General features: G+C 44.7%; 1 protein-coding gene across 2 annotated transcripts in view; it reads right to left on the bottom strand.

The window, feature by feature from the left end:
• Positions 1 to 3,938: 3,938 nt before the first annotated feature.
• The window catches only part of htra1b (HtrA serine peptidase 1b), a 33,860-nt gene continuing 17,641 nt past the window's right edge, over positions 3,939 to 20,157 (bottom strand). Inside the window, exons 4-9 of one of the 2 annotated variants that reach the window (XM_055898340.1) lie at positions 8,430 to 8,624; positions 6,867 to 6,899; positions 6,160 to 6,295; positions 5,524 to 5,581; positions 5,328 to 5,423; positions 3,939 to 4,571 (exon numbers count right to left, since the gene is read on the bottom strand). In XM_055898340.1, coding sequence (XP_055754315.1) covers positions 4,403 to 4,571; positions 5,328 to 5,423; positions 5,524 to 5,581; positions 6,160 to 6,295; positions 6,867 to 6,899; positions 8,430 to 8,624 — 687 coding nt within the window. In that variant the 3' untranslated portion in view covers positions 3,939 to 4,402. The remainder of the gene's footprint in view (positions 4,572 to 5,327; positions 5,424 to 5,523; positions 5,582 to 6,159; positions 6,296 to 6,866; positions 6,900 to 8,429; positions 8,625 to 20,157) is intronic. The other variant, XM_055898424.1, reaches the window with a different exon arrangement.

Here is a 20,157-nt window from a genome sequence, read left to right as displayed (position 1 = left end):
ATTATTACGTATTATACAACGGGTGGGTCTAATCCTGAATGCTGACTGGTTGAAACTGCATTCCAGACGGTGTCTATTCCACAAGTTAACGTAATGGATCCTTCCCTATATATAAATCACCTCATACTGTGGCTAATTCACGTGATACTTAATGTCGCACCCTAAGCAGTTCGCTGAGGATATACTGTGAGGCAAAAAAGTATTGTGAGCCACCAATTGTGCAAGTTCTCCCACTTAAAAAGATGAGAGAGGCCTGTAATTTTCATCATAGGTACACTTCAACTATGACAGACATAATGAGAAAAAAAATCCAGAAAATCACATTGTAGGATTTTTAATGAATTTATTTGCAAATTATGGGGGAAAATAAGTATTTGGTCACCTACAAACAAGCAAGATTTCTGGCTCTCACAGACCTGTAACTTCTTCTTTAAGAGGCTCCTCTGTCCTCCACTCGTTACCTGTATTAATGGCACCTGTTGGAACTTGTTATCAGTATAAAAGACACCTGTCCACAACCTCAAACAATCACACTCCAAACTCCACTATGGCCAAGACCAAAGACCTGTCAAAGGACACCAGAAACAATATTGTAGACCTGCACCAGGCTGGGAAGACTGAATCTGTAATAGGTAAGCAGCTTGGTTTGAAGAAATCAACTGTGGGAGCAATTATTAGGAAATGGAAGACATACAAGACCACTGATAATCTCCCTCGATCTGGGGCTCTACGCAAGATCTCACCCCGTGGGGTCAAAATGATCACAAGAACGGTGAGCAAAAATCCCAGAACCACACGGGGGGACCTAGTGAATGACCTGCAGAGAGCTGGGACCAAAGTAACAAAGCCTACCATCAGCAAGGGCATTGAAGATGAAACGTGGCTGGGTCTTTCAGCATGACAATGATCCCAAACACACTGCCCGGGCAACGGAGTGGCTTCGTAAGAAGCATTTCAAGGTCCTGGAGTGGCCTAGCCAGTCTCCAGATCTCAACCCCATAGAAAATCTTTGGAGGGAGTTGAAAGTCCGTGTTGCCCAGCAACAGCCCCAAAACATCACTGCTCTAGAGGAGATCTGCATGGAGGAATGGGCCAAAATACCAGCAACAGTGTGTGAAAACCTTGTGAAGACTTACAGAAAACGTTTGACTTCTGTCATTGCCAACAAAGGGTATATAACAAAGTATTGAGAGAAACTTTTGTTATTGACCAAATACTTATTTTCCACCATAATGTGCAAATAAATTCATTAAAAATCCTACAATGTGATTTTCTGGATTTTTTTTACTCATTTTGTCTGTCATAGTTGAAGTGTACCTATGATAAATTACAGGCCTCATCTTTTTAAGTGGGAGAACTTGCACAATTGGTGGCTGACTAAATACTTTTTTGCCCCGCTGTATGGATGACCATAATAAAATGTAAGAGATGACCAATGGCTTGAGAGATGACCTAATTCTGTCTGTGTCTTTCCTTTACTGCAAATCAAATCAAATGTTATTGGTCGCGTACACAGATTTGCAGATGTTATCCCAGGTGCAGCTAAATGCTTGTGTTTTTAGCTTCAACAGTGCAGTAATACCTAGCAATACAAATACAATACACACATAATCCAGAAAAATGTAGAAATGAAGAAATATCAGAACGAGCAATGTCAGAGACTGAAATATATACAGTATATACACTGAGTGTACAAAACATTAGGGACATCTTCATAATATTGAGCTGCACCCACCCTTTTGTCCCCAGAACAGCCTCAATTTGTCAGGGCATGGACTCTACAAGGTGTTGAAAGCGTTCCACAAGGATGCTGGCCCATATTGACTCCAATGCTTCCCACAGTTGTCAATTTGGCTGGATGTCCTTTGGGTGGTGGACCCATTCTTGATACACACAGGAAACTGTTGAGCATGAAAAACCCAGCACTGTTGCAGTTCTTCACACACTCAAACCAGTGCGCCTGGCACCTACTACCAAACCCCGTTCAAAGGCACTTAAATATTTTGTCTTGCCCATTCACCCTCTGAATGGCAAACGTACACAATAACCCGTCTCCGCCCGTTAATTTACACTGATTGAAATGGATTTAACAAGTGACATCAATAAGGGATCATAGCTTTCCCCTGGATTCACCTGGTCAGTCTATGTTGTGGAAAGAGCAGGTGGTCTTAATGTTTAGTACACTCAGTGTATATATATATATATAAAGACCTACTCATTCAAGGGTTTTTCTTTATTTTTACTATTTTCAACATCGCAGAATAATAGTGAAGACATCATAACTATGAAATAACGCATATGGAATCATGTAGTAACCAAAAAAGTTTTAAACAAATTAAAATAGATTTTATATTTGAGATTATTCAAATAGTCACCCTTTGCCTTGATGACAACTTTGCACCCGCTTGGCATTCTCTCCACCAGCTTCACCTGGAATGCTTTTTCAACAGTCTTGAAGGAGTTCCCACATAAAACCTTTGACCGGTAGTGTGTATATATATACCTGCAAGTTCCTGGACATTTCTGGGGAGAATGGCCCTACCCCTCACCCTCAGATCCAACAGGTCCCAGACGTGCTCAATAGGATTGAGATCCGGGCTCTTCCCTGGCCATGGTAGAACACTGACATTCCTGTCTTGCAGGAAATCATGCACAAAATGAGTAGTATGGCTGGTGGCATTATCATGCTGGAGGGTCATGTCAGGATGAGCATGCAGGAATGGTACCACATGAGGGAGGAGTATGTCTCCCCTGTAACGCACAGCGTTGAGGTTGCCTGCAATGACAACAAGCTCTGACATGCTGTGACACACCACCCCAGACCCATGACAGACCATCCACCTCCAAATCGATCCCGCTCCAGAGTACAGGCCTCAGTGTAAAGCTAATTCTTTCGACGATAAACGCAAATCCGACCATCACCCCTGGTGAGACAAAACCACGACTCGTCAGTGAAATCACTTTTTGCCAGTACTGTCTGGTCCAGCAACGGTGGGTTTGTGCCCATAGGCAACGTTGTTGCCGGTGATGTCTGGTGAGGACCTGCCTGACAACAGGCCTACAAGCCCTCAGTCAAGCCTCTCTCAGCCTATTGCAGACAGTCTGAGCACTGATGGAGGAATTGTGCGTTCCTGGGGTAGTTATTGTTGCCATTCTGTACCTGTCCTGCAGGTGTGATGTTTGGATGTACCGATCCTGTGCAGGTGTTGTTACACGTGGTCTGCCACTGCGAGGACGATCAGCTGTCCGTCCTGTCTCCCTGTAACGCTGTCTTAGAAGTCTCACAGTACGGACATTGCAATTTATTGCCCTGCCACATCTGCAGTCCTCATGCCTCCTTGCAGCATGCCTAAGGCACGTTCACGCAGATGAGCAGGGACCCTGAGCATCTTTCTTTGAGCACATCTGGGATCTTTTGGATCGGAGGGTGAGGGCTAGGTCCATTCCCCCCAGAAATGTCCGGGAACTTGCAGGTGCCTTGGTGGAAGAGTGGGGTAACATCTCACAGCAAGAACTGGCAAATCTGGTGCAGTCCATGCACTGCAGTTCTTAATGCAGCTGATGGCCACACCAGATATTGACTGTTACTTTTGATTTTGACTCCCCCTTTGTTCAGGGACACATTATTCAATTTCTGTTAGTCACATGTCTATGGAACTTGTTCAGTGTACGTCTCAGTTGTTGAATCTTGTTATGTTCATACAAATATTTACACGTTAAGTTTGCTGAAAATAAACGCAGTTGACAGTGAGAGGACGCTTTTTTTGCTGAGTTTATGATCCAAACCATAACCATGCCATGGTCATAATCCCAGTCTGTGCATAGAGCAGCCAAGCTGGATGTGTACACTGGCCTTGACTAGATGTGTATAGTTCAACCATCAACATTCATGCAGTCAGCGTTAGGATTTTCATATCAGTAAGGAACACCACTTTTTTAAAAACCATTTTATTCCCTCTGTGAAATTGTGGTCAAAACATACAATTAAAAAACATCAACAATATCAACAACAAACCAGATTAAGGACACCCTTCACTTCTTCTCTCTGACTGAAGAGGGTTCTCTGTGCAAGGAACGTTACGTTACGTTAATAGAGTATAAAAACAAACGTGATGGCAATAATCAATTTCAATGAGTGTGGAAGTATCTTTTTGACTCATACATGAGGACAAATAATACAAAAAAAATTGGCAGGGGTGCTAAAATATGTCTTTATTAACCTGGACATATTTGAGCTCCCAGAGGGTTAGGTGTGGGCCAAACAGACCTCTGTAGTTTGAGGGTAGTGGAGGGGGGGAGACACTAGTAGTTATAGGTTCTAAGGTAGGGTGTGGCTCCAGACACACCCGGTTTAAGGTCCGTGATTTTCAACACTGAGAACCAGCTCGTGGTTGCTGAGAAGTCAAGGGTCAATCTCCTCTGGGACGACGGTGAGCATGATGTCCTCGTTCCCCCGCCGGACCACCATCCGCAGCGTGTCTTCCCTCTTGATGGAGCTGCTGACGTCACTGGCCGAGGTGATTCGCTGGCTGTTGATGGTGATTATGACATCACTCTCCTGCAGGCCACCTCTGTGGAGGAGAGAGGGGGGAATGTAGCAAAAAAGAAATGCGCTTTACTGATAAAGTACGTTAGGCTCTATAAGCAGTGTACCATTAGATCTCTCATTCCACAGAATATAAAAATAGCCTCTTTATTTGAGAGAAGGGAGTTTTCCCCATTCCAAAAAAAGCTAAATGAACTTACAGAGGCAGTAACATTCTTGTTAGACACTGTGAGAAACTAAATCTGACCATGGTCTCTGAAAAATCTAAGACCATTTTGCTAACCTTGGTACCACAAACCCCACCAGACAAAAATAAAGCTATTCATTTCCTTGAGTGGGAGACCACCGCCTCAGCACAAATGATTTTATGTGGCCACAAAAACTATACAGAGAGTGCATTCTGTAAGAATGAATAACCTTCTGTAGATAGACTGCTCTATCATGCTGTTTATGTGGTCATGAAATGCTAAATCATTGTGCTATGAGGCCAGTCTAATTTTAAGAGTAGACGACAATGAACTCTTAGCAACCTTTATGAGAGGGATGGAGACTTCGCCAACTACCAAATGAGTCATTAAATGCTCCTGTCCTCATCTAAGGTCGAGGACTTTAACTGTTCTGTTTTCAGTACACTCTTAGAAAAAAGGGTTCCAAAAGGGTTGTAGGAGAACCCTTTTTGGTCCAGGTAGAACCCTTTTGGGTTCCACGTAGAACCCATTCTTCAAAGGGCTCTCCTATGGGGACAGCCGAAGAACCCTTTCAGGTTCTAGATAGTACTTACGTCTCAGCTGGTGTTTTTGGGATGACCTCGATGACATATGCCCCTGAGGTAACATCGGGGAAGTCTGATTGTCTCTCCTTCAGCTCCTTTGCAAGCCTATGGGAAAGGAACCAATGAAAACAGAGATGTGTTTAATGTAACGCAGGTATTTGGAAGAATTTCATTCACAAGATGAACCAGGCTGGCTGAAACTTACATTGGTGTGAGAGTCATCATCCTCACGCCGATATATTTCTTACTTGTTGATAATTTCCCTAAAGAAAAGAGGATAAATGATGCATTAGCATGCACATGGTGATAAACATTGACAATTCAATATACAGTACCTGGTCAAAGCCATGAAACTTTAGATAGGTCTGGCACAATAATCGGGGGGGGGGCAGGACTGAGTTTGGGAAACCCTGGTCTAACCGACAATAACCGTAAACTTAAAAATAAATGGCCAAAATCGTCTTAATACATCCATTTTAAGAGGGGGAGATTATATATATATATATATTTTGAAACTTTATTTTCAAGTAGATAAAACTAACCCAATAGCAGTTTTGTTTATTTTATTTGTACTTATTTATTTTATACATGAAGAGGGTAAAGTTGGTTTTATGAGCAGAACGGCACAGTCAAAATATCTATATTTTTTAAACAGGGGTTTCACCAAACCTGCGTTATATTCATTAGGTATGTCATTGGTAATTTTCAAAGATGCATTCATTTATGATGCATCACAAGCTCAAAACAATTGTTGAAAAAAATGACAACTATGACAATAACCGTGGTCATTTGCGTGACAATTTATCGTTAGCCCAAAATTACATAATCGTCACAGCCCTACCTTTAGATTGGTAATCTGTACCTTTAGATTGCCTGTCATGGGACTCTGCCAGGAACTGACGGATCTTGTCTGAGGGGATGGCGAAGGAGATTCCTGCTGTCACCTTCAGTGTGTTGATCCCAATCACCTCTCCGTCCTGAAGACAGAAACAACACACATTATTCAAATACATCCTTCAGATTTGTCATAGATTTACAATGAAAGGCCCAGTGCAGTTAAAAACGTGATTTCCTGTGTTTTATATATATTTCCACACTATGAGGTTGGAATAACACTGTGAAATTGCGAAAATGATGATAATGCCCTTATGGTTTAAAAAGCTGTTTGAAAAGACCGCCTGAAATTTCAGCCTGTTTTGGTGGGATGGAGCTTTGGCCTGCCTTGTGACATCACCAGGTGGCAAATTAGTTAGCAGACCAATAAGAAAGAGACTTCCAAACCTCTCTGCCAATAGCAGTACATTTTCAGCTTTCCCCTCCCCACTCAGACCACTCCCAGACCGTTTTAGCTAAATTCTTGCTTGAGAAATTGCTAATTGCTAAGAAGCTATTTTAGTATATTTTTGACCATTTGAACTGAAAACAATCAGAGTAAGGTACTTCATTGTTACCCAGAAATGATTTGATACTGAGATAAAAATGGCTGAATAGGACCTTTAAGACCATTCTGAAAGATGTAATTCTTATCAATAAGAAATTATATCTTACCAGATTGACCAGGGGTCCGCCAGAGTTCCCATACTGAAAAGTAACAACATTCAGGTTAAAGGGGAAAATAAGGGGGAGCTACTGTTGTGTGTTCCACAACTAAATGTTCCACAACTAAATGTTCCACAACTAAATGCCTTGAACTGACAGCTGTGTTCCACAACAACATTTTCCACAACTAAATGATCCACAACTAAATGCCCTGCACTGACAGCTGTGTTCCACAACTAAATATCCACAACTAAATGTTCCACAACTAAATGCCCTGCACTGACAGCTGTGTTCCACAACTAAATATCCACAACTAAATGTTCCACAACTAAATGCCCTGCGCTGACAGCTGTGTTCCACAACTAAATATCCACAACTAAATGCCCTGCACTGACAGCTGTGTTCCACAACTAAATGTCCACAACTAAATGTTCCACAACTAAATGCCCTGCGCTGACAGCTGTGTTCCACAACTAAATATCCACAACTAAATGTTCCACAACTAAATGCCCTGCACTGACAGCTGTGTTCCACAACTAAATGTTCCACAACTAAATGCCCTGCACTGACAGTTGTGTTCCACAACTAAATATCCACAACTAAATGTTCCACAACTAAATGCCCTGCAATGACAGCTGTGTTCCACAACTAAATATCCACAACTAAATGCCCTGCACTGACAGCTGTGTTCCACAACGAAATATCCACAACTAAATGTTCCACAACTAAATGCCCTGCGCTGACAGCTGTGTTCCACAACTAAATATCCACAACTAAATGTTCCACAACTAAATGCCCTGCACTGACAGCTGTGTTCCACAACTAAATATCCACAACTAAATGCCCTGCACTGACAGCTGTGTTCCACAACTAAATGCCCTGCACTGACAGCTGTGTTCCACAACTAAATATCCACAACTAAATGTTCCACAACTAAATGCCCTGCACTGACAGCTGTGTTCCACAACTAAATATCCACAACTAAATGTTCCACAACTAAATATCCTGCACTGACAGCTGTGTTCCACAACTAAATATCCACAACTAATTGTTCCACAACTAAATGTTCCACAACTAAATGCCCTGCACTGACAGCTGTGTTCCACAACTAAATATCCACAACTAAATGTTCCACAACTAAATATCCACAACTAAATGTCCTGCACTGACAGCTGTGTTCCACAACTAAATATCCACAACTAAATGTTCCACAAATAAATATCCACAACTAAATGTTCCACAAATAAATGCCCTGCACTGACAGCTGTGTTTCACAACTAAATATCCACAACTAAATGTTCCACAACTAAATGCCCTGCACTGACAGCTGTGTTCCACAACTAAATATCCACAACTAAATGCCCTGCACTGACAGCTGTGTTCCACAACTAAATATCCACAACTAAATGTCCCACAACTAAATATCCACAACTAAATGTTCCACAAATAAATGCCCTGCACTGACAGCTGTGTTCCACAACTAAATGTTCCACAAATAACTGTTCCACAACTAAATAACCTGTGTGACAGCTGCTTGTGTGTGTGTGCTGATGATGTGGATGTATCACTCACGTTGATGATAGCGTCCGTCTGGATGTAGTCCATATCAGAGTTCCTCAGGCCCAGCTCCTTGCCTCCTCTCTGGGTGGTGCTGACGATACCTGTGGTGACCGTGTTCTGCAGGGAGAAGGGGCTGCCGATGGCCACCACAAACTCACCAGGCCTGAGGTCAGCTGAACGACCCAGCAGCAGCACCGGCAGCTTCATCTAAACACAGAGACACAGGACTCAGATCAGTCAAGATGTGTATTCTATGGAGTGCATTCTGAACAGAAACAGTTGGCATGAAGATACAGTACTAGCTGTAGCTACAGTACATTCAGTATCTACGGTAACAAGACCACCCCTCTTTTGAGACATGTCGGAAGTACCTCTGTTACATCCTGTTTGTTTATGCACGACGGGCGTCAGTTGAAAGGCAACAAACATATGGGGGTCAACATAGCGTTCCGTAAATCTACTGAGAGGAAGTGACGATATGGCCTGACGTCTGCATACTCTGCATGCTTTATGACACGATATCAAGGCAATGAATTCCCACTTCATCCATCTCACTGACACAATCTACAATAGACAAAATCCATCAACAATGACAGGAGAATGGATAAGAGCTATACAGTTGTCACTATGGCTGGGTTACACCAGACCTAGATATTAATAGGACGGGACAGGGCAGGGGGGGCAGGATGTGGCGATCGGTCATGGGGATACAGCCACAGGTATATGGGGAGAGGAACCATTGGCCCCCTACCCTGGGCTCAGTGCTCCAGGAATCCAGACCTGACATCCAGGCCATACACAGGAATAGCAGGCCGCTCCCTGGCTGACAGCCCTAAGCACTTCTACCAGATGGGCTGGAAATGGGATAAACTGACACATTCCAGGAAGGCGGTCAGGTGGATGGAATGGGACAGACTGGGAGGAAGGGCTTTTGGCACACAGTGTCAGTGTGTCTGTCTGCCATCCAGCAGTCAGCAGGTTATCTGTCACACTGGTCGCTCAAGATCCACTGCGAAATTAGACGTCTGTCCAGGTAAGGAGGAGATGACTTTAAAACTGGCCACTAAGGGCAACAGTGAGCGCTATTGCCATCAAGTAGGCTTGGGTTATGCTAGAGTGTTGCAGAACTTAACCATTCAGAATCAATGCCTAAACCTTCAAAACGTCTGATTCTGCAGTATGGGGTGTTGTGTGTAGATTGATGAGGGGGGAAAAAACAATTGAATCAATTTTAGAATAAGGCTGTAACGTAACAAAATGTGGAAAAAGGGGTCTGAATACTTTCTGCACTGTAGATCAGAACAATAGAACAGCCCAAGCTACTGAAAAGATTTCTCAAGTCAGGATTACTATACCTCTGGAGGAAAACAACTCCTGTACAGCACAGTACTCTGTATACTACTTCCAGCACCTGGAGCACATCACTCTAGTCTAGCGAGATAAGGACGTGTGCTTGAGTGACCCACTTTTCTCTGGGCAGTGAGAGGCAGGCAGTTTTTTGCATTCCATGGTATTGTACTCACAGATGCATTATCAGATCACCCATCTCCCAGTAACAACTCAGCCCCCTCTACCCTCTTCCACCCTCCTCTTCCATCCCCTCCAACCTCCTCTACCCTCCTCTTCCATCCCCCTCCAACCTCCTCTACCCTCCTCTTCCATCCACCTCCACCCTCCTCTTCCACCCCCTCCAACCTCCTCTACCATCTCCACCCTCCTCTTCCATCCCCCTCCAACCTCCTCTACCATCCTCTTCCATCCCCCTCCAACCTCCTCTATCCTCCTCTTCCATCCACCTCCACCCTTCTCTTCCATCCCCCTCCAACCTCCTCTACCCTCCTCTTCCATCCACCTCCACCCTCCTCTTCCATCCCCCTCCAACCTCCTCTACCCCTCCACCCTCCTCTTCCATCCACCTACACCCTCCTCTTCCATCCCCCTCCAACCTCCTCTACCCTCCTCTTCCATCCACCTCCACCCTCCTCTTCCATCCCCCTCCAACCTCCTCTACCCCTCCACCCTCCTCTTCCATCCACCTACACCCTCCTCTTCCATCCCCCTCCACCCTCCTCTTCCATCCACCTACACCCTCCTCTTCCATCCCCCTCCAACCTCCTCTACCCCTCCACCCTCCTCTTCCATCCACCTACACCCTCCTCTTCCATCCCCCTCTACCCTCCTCTTCCATCCACCTCCACCCTCCTCTTCCATCCCCCTCCAACCTCCTCTACCCTCCTCTTCCATCCACCTCCACCCTCCTCTTCCATCCCCCTCCAACCTCCTCTACCCCTCCACCCTCCTCTTCCATCCACCTACACCCTCCTCTTCCATCCACCTACACCCTCCTCTTCCATCCCCCTCCACCCTCCTCTTCCATCCACCTACACCCTCCTCTACCCCCTCCACCCTCCTCTTCCATCCACCTCCACCCTCCTCTTCCATCCACCTCCACCCTCCTCTACCCCCTCCACCCTCCTCTACCCCCTCCACCCTCCTCTACCCCTCCCACCCTCCTCTTCCATCCCCCTCCACCCTCCTCTTCCATCCACCTCCACCCTCCTCTTCCATCCACCTCCACCCTCCTCTACCCCCTCCACCCTCCTCTACCCCTCCACCCTCCTCTTCCATCCACCTCCACCCTCCTCTACCCCTCCACCCTCCTCTTCCATCCACCTCCACCCTTCTCTACCCCCTCCACCCTCCTCTTCCATCCACCTCCACCCTCCTCTTCCATCCACCTACACCCTTCTCTACCCCCTCCACCCTCCTCTTCCATCCACCTCCACCCTTCTCTACCCCTCCACCCTCCTCTTCCATCCACCTCCACCCTTCTCTACCCCCTCCACCCTCCTCTTCCATCCACCTCCACCCTTCTCTACCCCCTCCACCCTCCTCTTCCATCCTAAATACTAAATAAGCTAAAGTAAAAAATTAAAAGTAACAATAAAATGACATAGCAAAAACGAGGCTATATACAGGGGGTACAGGCACCGAGTCAATGTGTGGCGGTGCAGGTTAGTCGAGGTAGTTTGTACACGTGACTATGCATAGATAATAAACAGCGAGTATCAGCAGTGTAAAAAAAAGGGGGGGAAGGGGGTCAATGTAAATAGTCCAGGTGGCCATTTGATTAAAACAGAAGCTTCATCGGTGCTCGGTTTCTGCAAGGATGCAGGGCAGTGAAACTAGTCTCGCTTTGTCTGTCCTTGAGTGTGTCTCGATGTAACAGGATCTTAGACTTGATGCAATGATGCATCCTAACGTTTCCTTGACTTTCCAGTTTCCATTGCGCTCCTAAGCTAATAGGATACCTTGTCAGCTCTCAGTGACTGGGATGATATTTGCTGCTGAGCCCTCTGATACAGTGCCAGTGTGGAACGGTGAGAGACAGGCCTGTGTGTGCCAGTGGAAATGACCAGACTGTCAGAGAGGTAAACATCAAGGGGGAACGGGGGGGATAATGGGTGCAGAGGGGAGTGTCAGACCTGGCAGCCGTCTGCAGGAAGGATCCACTACTCAGGGCTGCTGTCTGTTGCTGCTAGAGTGATTGACGAGGCACCTGTTGGCACAGTGTGTGTGTGTGCCTGTCTGCTTGTGTGTGTGTCAGCTTGGTCTGTGTGTACCTGAGTCAATAGGGACTGAACAGTCAGATCACCAAGAGAGTTAGACTTGTTTGCTCAGTACTGATAAATGCTGAAGTATTATTAAAAAAATAAAATATACTGTATATCACACACAAGAGGACTGTGACTGCCAATAAAAGCAGTGTCTTATACACACACAATAAATCCAGAGCTAGATGAGAAATTATAATGTCCAGTGTCAAATTGTTTGCAGACATCCAAATTAGTCCATTTGAGAAGCAGCTTGTATTTCCATTTGGGATTAACAACACTGTAAAGGTATCAACAGATTCACCAGTCTGTATTCAAGGCCAATCACACATGCTTCTACTAATCTTCTACTGCTACGGTCTCCTGCCAGGAAAGAGGGCACCTTACTTTTTCTCCCTCACTTCTCATTATTAACCTTTAGCCGTGGGCGCACACACACACACACACACACACACACACACACACACACACACACACACACACACACACACACACACACAGACACACACATACAATATTCTGTCTCTGCTTCCATATGGACCGGCAGAGACCATCTGGCCTGCTGAGGAGTGACATACTCCATCCTAGCTGGAGGGGTGCTCTCATCTTATCTACGAACATAGACAGGGCTCTAACTCCCCTAGCTCCACGATGAGATAGGGTGCATGCCAGGCAGCAGGCTGTTAGCCAGCCAGCCTGCCAGCTTAGTGGAGTCTGCCACTAGCACAGTCAGTGTAGTCAGCTCAGCTATCCCCATTGAGACCATGTCTGTGCCTCGATCTAGGTTGGGCAAAACTAAACATGGCGCTGTTCACCTTAGCAATCTCACTGGAATAAAGACCTCCTCCATTCCTGTCATTATTGAAAGAGATTGTGATACCTCACATCTCAAAATAGGGCTACTTAATGTCAGATCCCTCACTTCCAAGGAAGTTAAAGTCAATGAACTAATCACTGATCATAATCTTGATGTGATTGGCCTGACTGAAACATGGCTTACACTAGTGACCACATTCCCCTCGCATCCCGCAAAGGCAGAGAGGTGTTGCTAACATTCACAATAGCAAATTTCAATTTTTGAGCTTCTAGTCATGAAATCTACGCAGCCTACTCAATCACTTTTTATAGTTACTGTTTACAGGCCTCCTGGGCCATATACAGTGTTTCTCACCGAGTTCCCTGAATTTCTATCGGACCTTGTAGCCATAGCAGATAATATTCACATTTTTGGTGACTTTAACATTCACATGGAAAAGTCCACAGTCCCACTCCAAAATGCTTTCGGAGCCATCATCCACTCAGTGGGTTTTGTCCAACATGTCTCACTGCCACAGTCATACTCTGGACCTAGTTCTTTCCCGTGGAATAAATGTTGTGGATCTTAATGTTTTTCCTCATAACCCTGGACTATGGGACCACCATTTTATTATGTTTGCAATAGCAACAAATAATCTGCTCAGACTCCAACCAAGGATCATCAAAAGCCGTGCTATAAATTCTTGGACAACCCAAAGATTCCTAGATGCCCTTCCAGACTCCCTCCACCTACCCAAGGACGTCAGAGTACAAAATCAGTTAATCACCTAACTGAGGAACTAAATTTAACCTTGCGCAATACCCCAAATGCAGTCGCACCCCTAAAATCAAAAAACATTTGTCATAAGAAACTAGCTCCCTGGTAAACAGAAAATACCCGAGCTCTGAAGCAAGCTTCCAGAAAATTGGAACGAAATGGCGCTACACCAAACTGGAAGTCTTCCGACTAGCTTGGAAAGACAGTACTGTGCAGTATCAAAGAGCACTCACTGCTGCGTGATCATCCTATTTTTCAACTTAATTGAGGAAAATAAGAACAATCCAACATGTATTTTTGATACTGTCGCAAAGCTAACTAAAAAGCAGCATTTCCCAGGAGAGGATGGCTTTCACTTCGGCAGTGATAAATTCATGGATTTCTTTGACGAAAAGATCATGATCATTAGAGAGCAAGTTACGGACTTTAAATCTGCGTATTCCTCCAAAGCTCAGCTGTCTTGAGTCTACAAAACACTGCCAGGACCTAGGATCAAGGGGGACACTCAAGTTTTTTAATACTATATCTCTTGACACATTGATGAAAATAATCATTGCCTCCAAACCTTCAAGCTGCATGCTGGACCATAATCCAACTAAACTACTGAAAGAGCTGCTTCTTGTGCTTGGCCCTTCTACGTTGAACATAATAAACAGCTCTCTATCCACCGGATGTGTACCAAACTCATTAAAAGTGGCAGTAATAAATCCTCTCTTGAAAAAGCCAAACCTTGACCCAGAAAATATAAAATAACTATCAGCCTATATCGAATCTCCCATTCCTCTCAACATTTAAAAAAAGCTGTTGCGCAGCAATTCACTGCCCTTCTGAAGACAAACAATGTATACGAAATGCTTCAGTCTGCACTTGTGAAGGTGGTAAATTACCTTTTAATGGCCTCAGACCGAGACTCTGCATCGGTCCTCGTGCTCCTTGACATTAGTGCTGCTTTTGATACCACTGATCACCACATTGTTTTGGAGATCGGAAACCCAAATTGGTCTACACGGACAAGTTCTTGCCTGGTTTAGATCTTATCTGTCGGAAAGATATCAGTTTGTCTCTGTAGATGGTTTGTCCTCTGACAAATCAACTGTAAATTTTGGTGTTCCTCAAGGCTCCGTTTTAGGACCACTATTGTTTTCACTATATATTTTACATCTTGGTGATGTCATTCGGAAACATAATGTTAACTTTCACTGCTATGCGGACAACACACAGCTGTACATTTCGATGAAACATGGTGAAGCCCCAAAATTGCCCTCCCTGGAAGCCTGTGATTCAGACATAAGGAAGTGGATGGCGGCAAATGTTCTACTTTTAAACAGAGATGCTAGTTCTAGGTCCCAAGAAACAACGAGATCTTCTGTTGAATCTGACAATTAATCTTGATGGTTGTACAGTCGTCTCAAATAAAACTGTGAAGGACCTCGGCGTTACTCTGGACCCTGATCTCTCTTTTGACGAACATATCAAGACTGTTTCAAGGACAACTTTTTTCCATCTACGTAACATTGCAAAAATCTGAAACTTTCTGTCCAAAAATGATGCAGAAAATGAATCCATGCTTTTGTCACTTCTAGGTTAGACTATTGCAATGCTCTACTTTCCGGCTACCCGGATAAAGCACCAAATAAACTTCAGCTAGTGCTAAACACGGCTGCTAGAATCTTGCCTAGAACCCCCCAAAATTATCATATTACTCCAGTGTTAGCCTCTCTACACTGGCTTCCTGTTAAGGCTAGGGCTTATTTCAAGGTTTTACTGCTAACCTACAAAGCATTACATGGGCTTGCTCCTACCTATCTTTCCGATTTGGTCCTGCCGTACATACCTACACGTACACTACTGTCACAAGACGCAGGCCTCCTTACTGTCCATAGAATTTCTAAGCAAACAGCTGGATGCAGGGCTTTCTCCTATAGAGCTCCATTTTTATGGAATGGTCTGCCTACCCATGTGAGAGACGCAGACTTGGTCTCGACCTTTAAGTCTTTATTTAAGACTCATCTCTTCTGTAGGTTCTATGATTGAGTGTAGTCTGGCCCAGGAGTGTGAAAGTGAACGGAAAGGCACTGGAGCAATGAACCGCCCTTGCTGTCTCTGCCTGGCTGGTTCCCCTCTCTCCACTGGGATTCTCAAACCCTATTACAGGGGCTGAGTCACTGGCTTATTGGTGCTCTTCCATGCCATCCCTAGGAGGGGTGCGCCACTTGAGTGGGTTGAGTTCATGACGTGATTTTCCTGTCAGGGTTGGCTCCCACCCCTTGCGTTCGTGCCGTGGGGGAGATCTTCGTGGGCTACACTCGGCCTTGTCTCAGGATGGTAAGTTGGTGGTTGAAGATATCCCTCTAGTGGTGTGGGGGCTGTGCTTTGGCAAAGTGGGTGGGGTTATATCCTGTCTGTTTGGCCCTGTCTGGGGGTATCGTCGGACAGGGCCACAGTGTCTCCCGACCCCTCCTGTCTCAGCCTCCAGTATTTATGCTGCAATAGTTTGTGTCTGGGGGATAGGGTCAGTCTGTTATATCTGGAGTATTTCTCCTGTCTTATCCGGTGTCCTGTGTGAATTTAAGTATGCTCTCTCTAATTCTCTCGCTCTCTTTTTTTTGTCTCTCTTTTTCTTCCTAGGTTCCGGCCCTTCTAGGGAGTTTTTCCGAGCCACCGTGCTTCTACACCTGCATTGCTTGCTGTTTGGGGGTTTTAGGTTGGGTTTCTGTACAGCTCTTTGTGACATCAGCTGATGTAAGAAGGGCTTTATAAATACATTTGATTGATTGATTGATTGTATCTGTTCAGGCCACAGCTGAGTGTACAGACCCACAAATACCTATTCTACTTCCTGTAGTGTAACAACCCTTCCTGTCCCCCAGGCCAGAGTTGCTCTTCACATTGAGATACTCTAGCATTCAAACATGGTGAGAAAATACGATCGAAGTCTCTCATAACTCTAAACCTATAAGTGTACGATATAATATTGGGAAAAGACTGATAACACCATAGCCAAGTTGGCTTTTCTGAAGGCAAGGAATTGCATTTGGTGACATTTTCCATGTCTCTACAATCGTTTGAGTCCACAGGATCCGTGACTGTGACTGACCTGGACATTCCTAAGGGGTCACCCTGGTTTGGCTATCTTCTGTCTGAGGAAAGACAAATGGGAAAATGGGCTAACTTTGAGAAATGGGGCCATTGGACTTGAGAATGTGTTTTCTTTGGCTGGTTCCTTTCTGGCACTGGCCATAGCAAGTATGAGCATCTGAAGTGATTCACCATTTCCCTCTCTGTTGATGTGGTCTTTCTGCACCAGCTTTAAACGGATGACAAATGCCCTCTGAGGCTGCTGAAAAGGGGAAAGGATGAGATAAAGACTAACACACACGTGAATATATATAAACCATTCCAATAAAGGCTAATCAAACCCAGATTTTGACAAGAATGTCAATGTTCAGTCCAGGCAGAAGGGGAAGCTTGTGACTGGCTGTTCTTAGATCAGGGACAAGCTCAGTAAACCATACTCAAACCCTCAGACTAATGGATTACGTTTTCAGGACCTGATTCTGGGCCAGTTAGCCAGCCCTGGGTCACGGGGCTCCTTCTCAGAGCTCTACTGGTTGTTACAGTGGACTTAACAGTTCTAGACAAACTTACCATGTCACTTTCTTTCCGGTTATTAAGAGATATAGCAAATCTATGCAGACAGAAGTAATGTCGCTTACTGAGAACGACACACATTGCCTCCTTCTTTCCAACCATTAGGAATTGGAAATACATCGTATCCCAGAGATTTATAATCGGGGATGTCCCTGAGGGAGCAAAAAGAACATAATTCAGAGCCAAGAAAGAAACACAAGCCTGGGAATGCCGGCGGAGACATATATTGTCTTTCATCTCTGTTCTGCACCACTAGAGTGTGACTCTCTTTTGTCTAACAGACTCCAGTCCAGTTTACTTTTCTCCAATTGAATAACACATATGTTGCAAATGTACTCTTAAGTAACAGAGTGCAGGCTTGGACCTAGTTTGGATATGTCTTACTGCACGTCATGAAAGAATGCAAGGATGAGTGATGACTTTGTTGATGCCAGGTAGCGTCTCTCCACTTAGAAAATTCCATCTCTCTTTGTAATCTTGTTTGATTGGCACAAATCGACTAGGTGGATCAAACCACAGGTATGAAGGGTCTACCTATGGGCTGGGATGGGCCGGCTCCTTCTCTGCTCTTTGGTTTTGGATTAGTCATGGAACATAAAAAATGCAACATCTGCGGGATGGAGAGAGAGCTGAATGGTAGAGTTTAAACATCTGTTTCGTTTACCTAACGCTTGTTTCCTCTATCCAAATGTTTGGATTGATTCACCTCCATCAGTGCGGGGGTGTTGAGACGACTCTGTCTCCGTCAAGAACATTCAACAACATTTCTCAATTGGGTGTTCAGACCGAATCCTAACTTGATGTCTGTCAAGTCTCATTGACACCAGTGAATGATTAATGTGAAAACTAGTTGCGTAACGCACGCAAATCCCAAGTTATAATTCAGGCTGTCATTGTCAACAGTAGCAGTGTAAAAGATGGTTAACTCGGACGACAGAGTTAGGCAGCATCTCTTTACTGATCAGTAGAAACAAGTTCTTCGTGACCTTATCTGACATTAATGCTTACAGTATCAAGCCTCCACCTGTGAACCAAATGGTGCCAGGACCTTCCTCTTTACAGTACATCTGACTACTCCAACAACCTTCATAAAAACAGGTCTTAAGAGGGGAATTGGACAGCGGTACTTTGATAGATTTGAAGAAGTTGTATACCACGTACTACTACTGTAAAATACATCTCAAGGCAGTTCATTCAGTATGACGGGGTAATGTGTAACGGATGTGAAATGGCTATCTAGTTAGCGGTGGTGCGCGCTAATAGCCTTTCAAATCGGTGACGTCACTTGCTCTGAGACCTTGAAGTAGTGGTTCCCCTTGCTCTGCAAGGGCCGCGGCTTTTGTGGAGCGATGGGTAACGATGCTTCGTGGGTGACTGTTGTTGATGTGTGCAGAGGGTCCCTGGTTCGCGCCCGGGTCGGGGCGAGGGGACGGACGTAAAGTTAAACTGTTACAAATGCCCTCCAGATTGTGGTTATAGCACAATTGGGGACCTTATCCTCCTGTATGCAGGAAGCATGGCTCCAGGAAAATGTTCTGTACTGTTCAGGTCCAGGAGAATAAAAAGGTCAGCTGAGGTCCCCTTCACTGACTTTTCAATGTAGATGCTTTATTAACGAGCATGTAAACAATGGATTCTTATGGATGCAGTAACAGCTCTTTTCCATCATCCACGCTTTGGCGGCATTGAGGGAATATAATCAATGGTCCTTTGTGCCCATAGAATCCATGTTGGATGACAACCAAATCTAGACTCCGCTGTGTTTCTGCTGAACAAACACACCGCACAGACTGGAATCTTTTAGAATAGCAAGAGAGCATAATATTGGTTTAGGTGTCTAGCATAAGACTGAGATACGACAGGTCTGTGTATGTGTAAACTGTCTTCCAATGGCACAGCACATCAGTTCACAACACGAACTACATAAAAACCCAGCCACCACAACACAGAGCCCCAGCCAGAAAAACAATGGCTTCTCTTGTTGTGTGCACTGTGATTAACTATGGCGCTCCTGTGGTTTGACAGAACTGTACATAGCGTTGGCATGTGACTCATCCATAGGTAGTCACTTAGTGACACTTCAAGATGGACACATTTCCCCAAGCAGTATCTATTTGTCCTCGATAGAGAACTTCAACAGCACAACAGGTGTCAAATCTATGGGCTCATTTTCTATTTTCGTCTGGTGTTAAGGCGGCGCTAGTGTCAAACGCACGTTAGTTTGCAATTTCGTCATGTAAAAACTGGCGCCCTAACACCAGATTCGGCAATTTACCTGTCTTATATCAGCTTGCTTGCGCTCAGATGGGTGGGTGGAAATATTTGAGATGTGTCCTTAAAAACATGATCCAATGTGCTAATTTCAGGCAGCGTTCATAGGGATATTTAAGACCAACCAAAAGCTGGTTTTAGCGGTAACGCAGTTGGTTATGTCATGGATTTTGACACCTGAAACGTAGCCTATCCAGCCGTGACGCACTTTGCCTTACACAAAGAACCAGAGTAGCCTGGCGTGCTTTTGGTGCCTGTATACTTCGCATTTAGAAACATAAAAGACTAACGTTTTCCCCCTTTTATTTGATTAAAAACCAAGCATAGCCTCCTCTCAATTAAGGCTTTTTTTGTCTGCCCAATGCAATCACGTAGTAGTCAAGACTGTCAATAAAGGGTTTGGCTCCTGAGACCGCTTGGAAATAAATCTTAATCACCAAAGCTTTAATGAAATATCAAGTTTAAGAGGAGTAAAACTTTGAGCTGACGTTCCCTTTTTATCTATGCATTGTAGGCAAGCACACATTATTTTAGCCATGCAGGTCCCGTTTTGGTGTGTGTAAAAGCTGTTTTAATAGTATATGCCCACGGGGAGAGATTATGGTGCCTGTAAGTGTGACATAGCCTATTT

Source organism: Salvelinus fontinalis, chromosome 1, assembly GCF_029448725.1.
Source record: "Salvelinus fontinalis isolate EN_2023a chromosome 1, ASM2944872v1, whole genome shotgun sequence".
Taxonomy (NCBI): domain Eukaryota; kingdom Metazoa; phylum Chordata; class Actinopteri; order Salmoniformes; family Salmonidae; genus Salvelinus; species Salvelinus fontinalis.
This window is presented reverse-complemented; position numbering and strand designations above follow the sequence as displayed.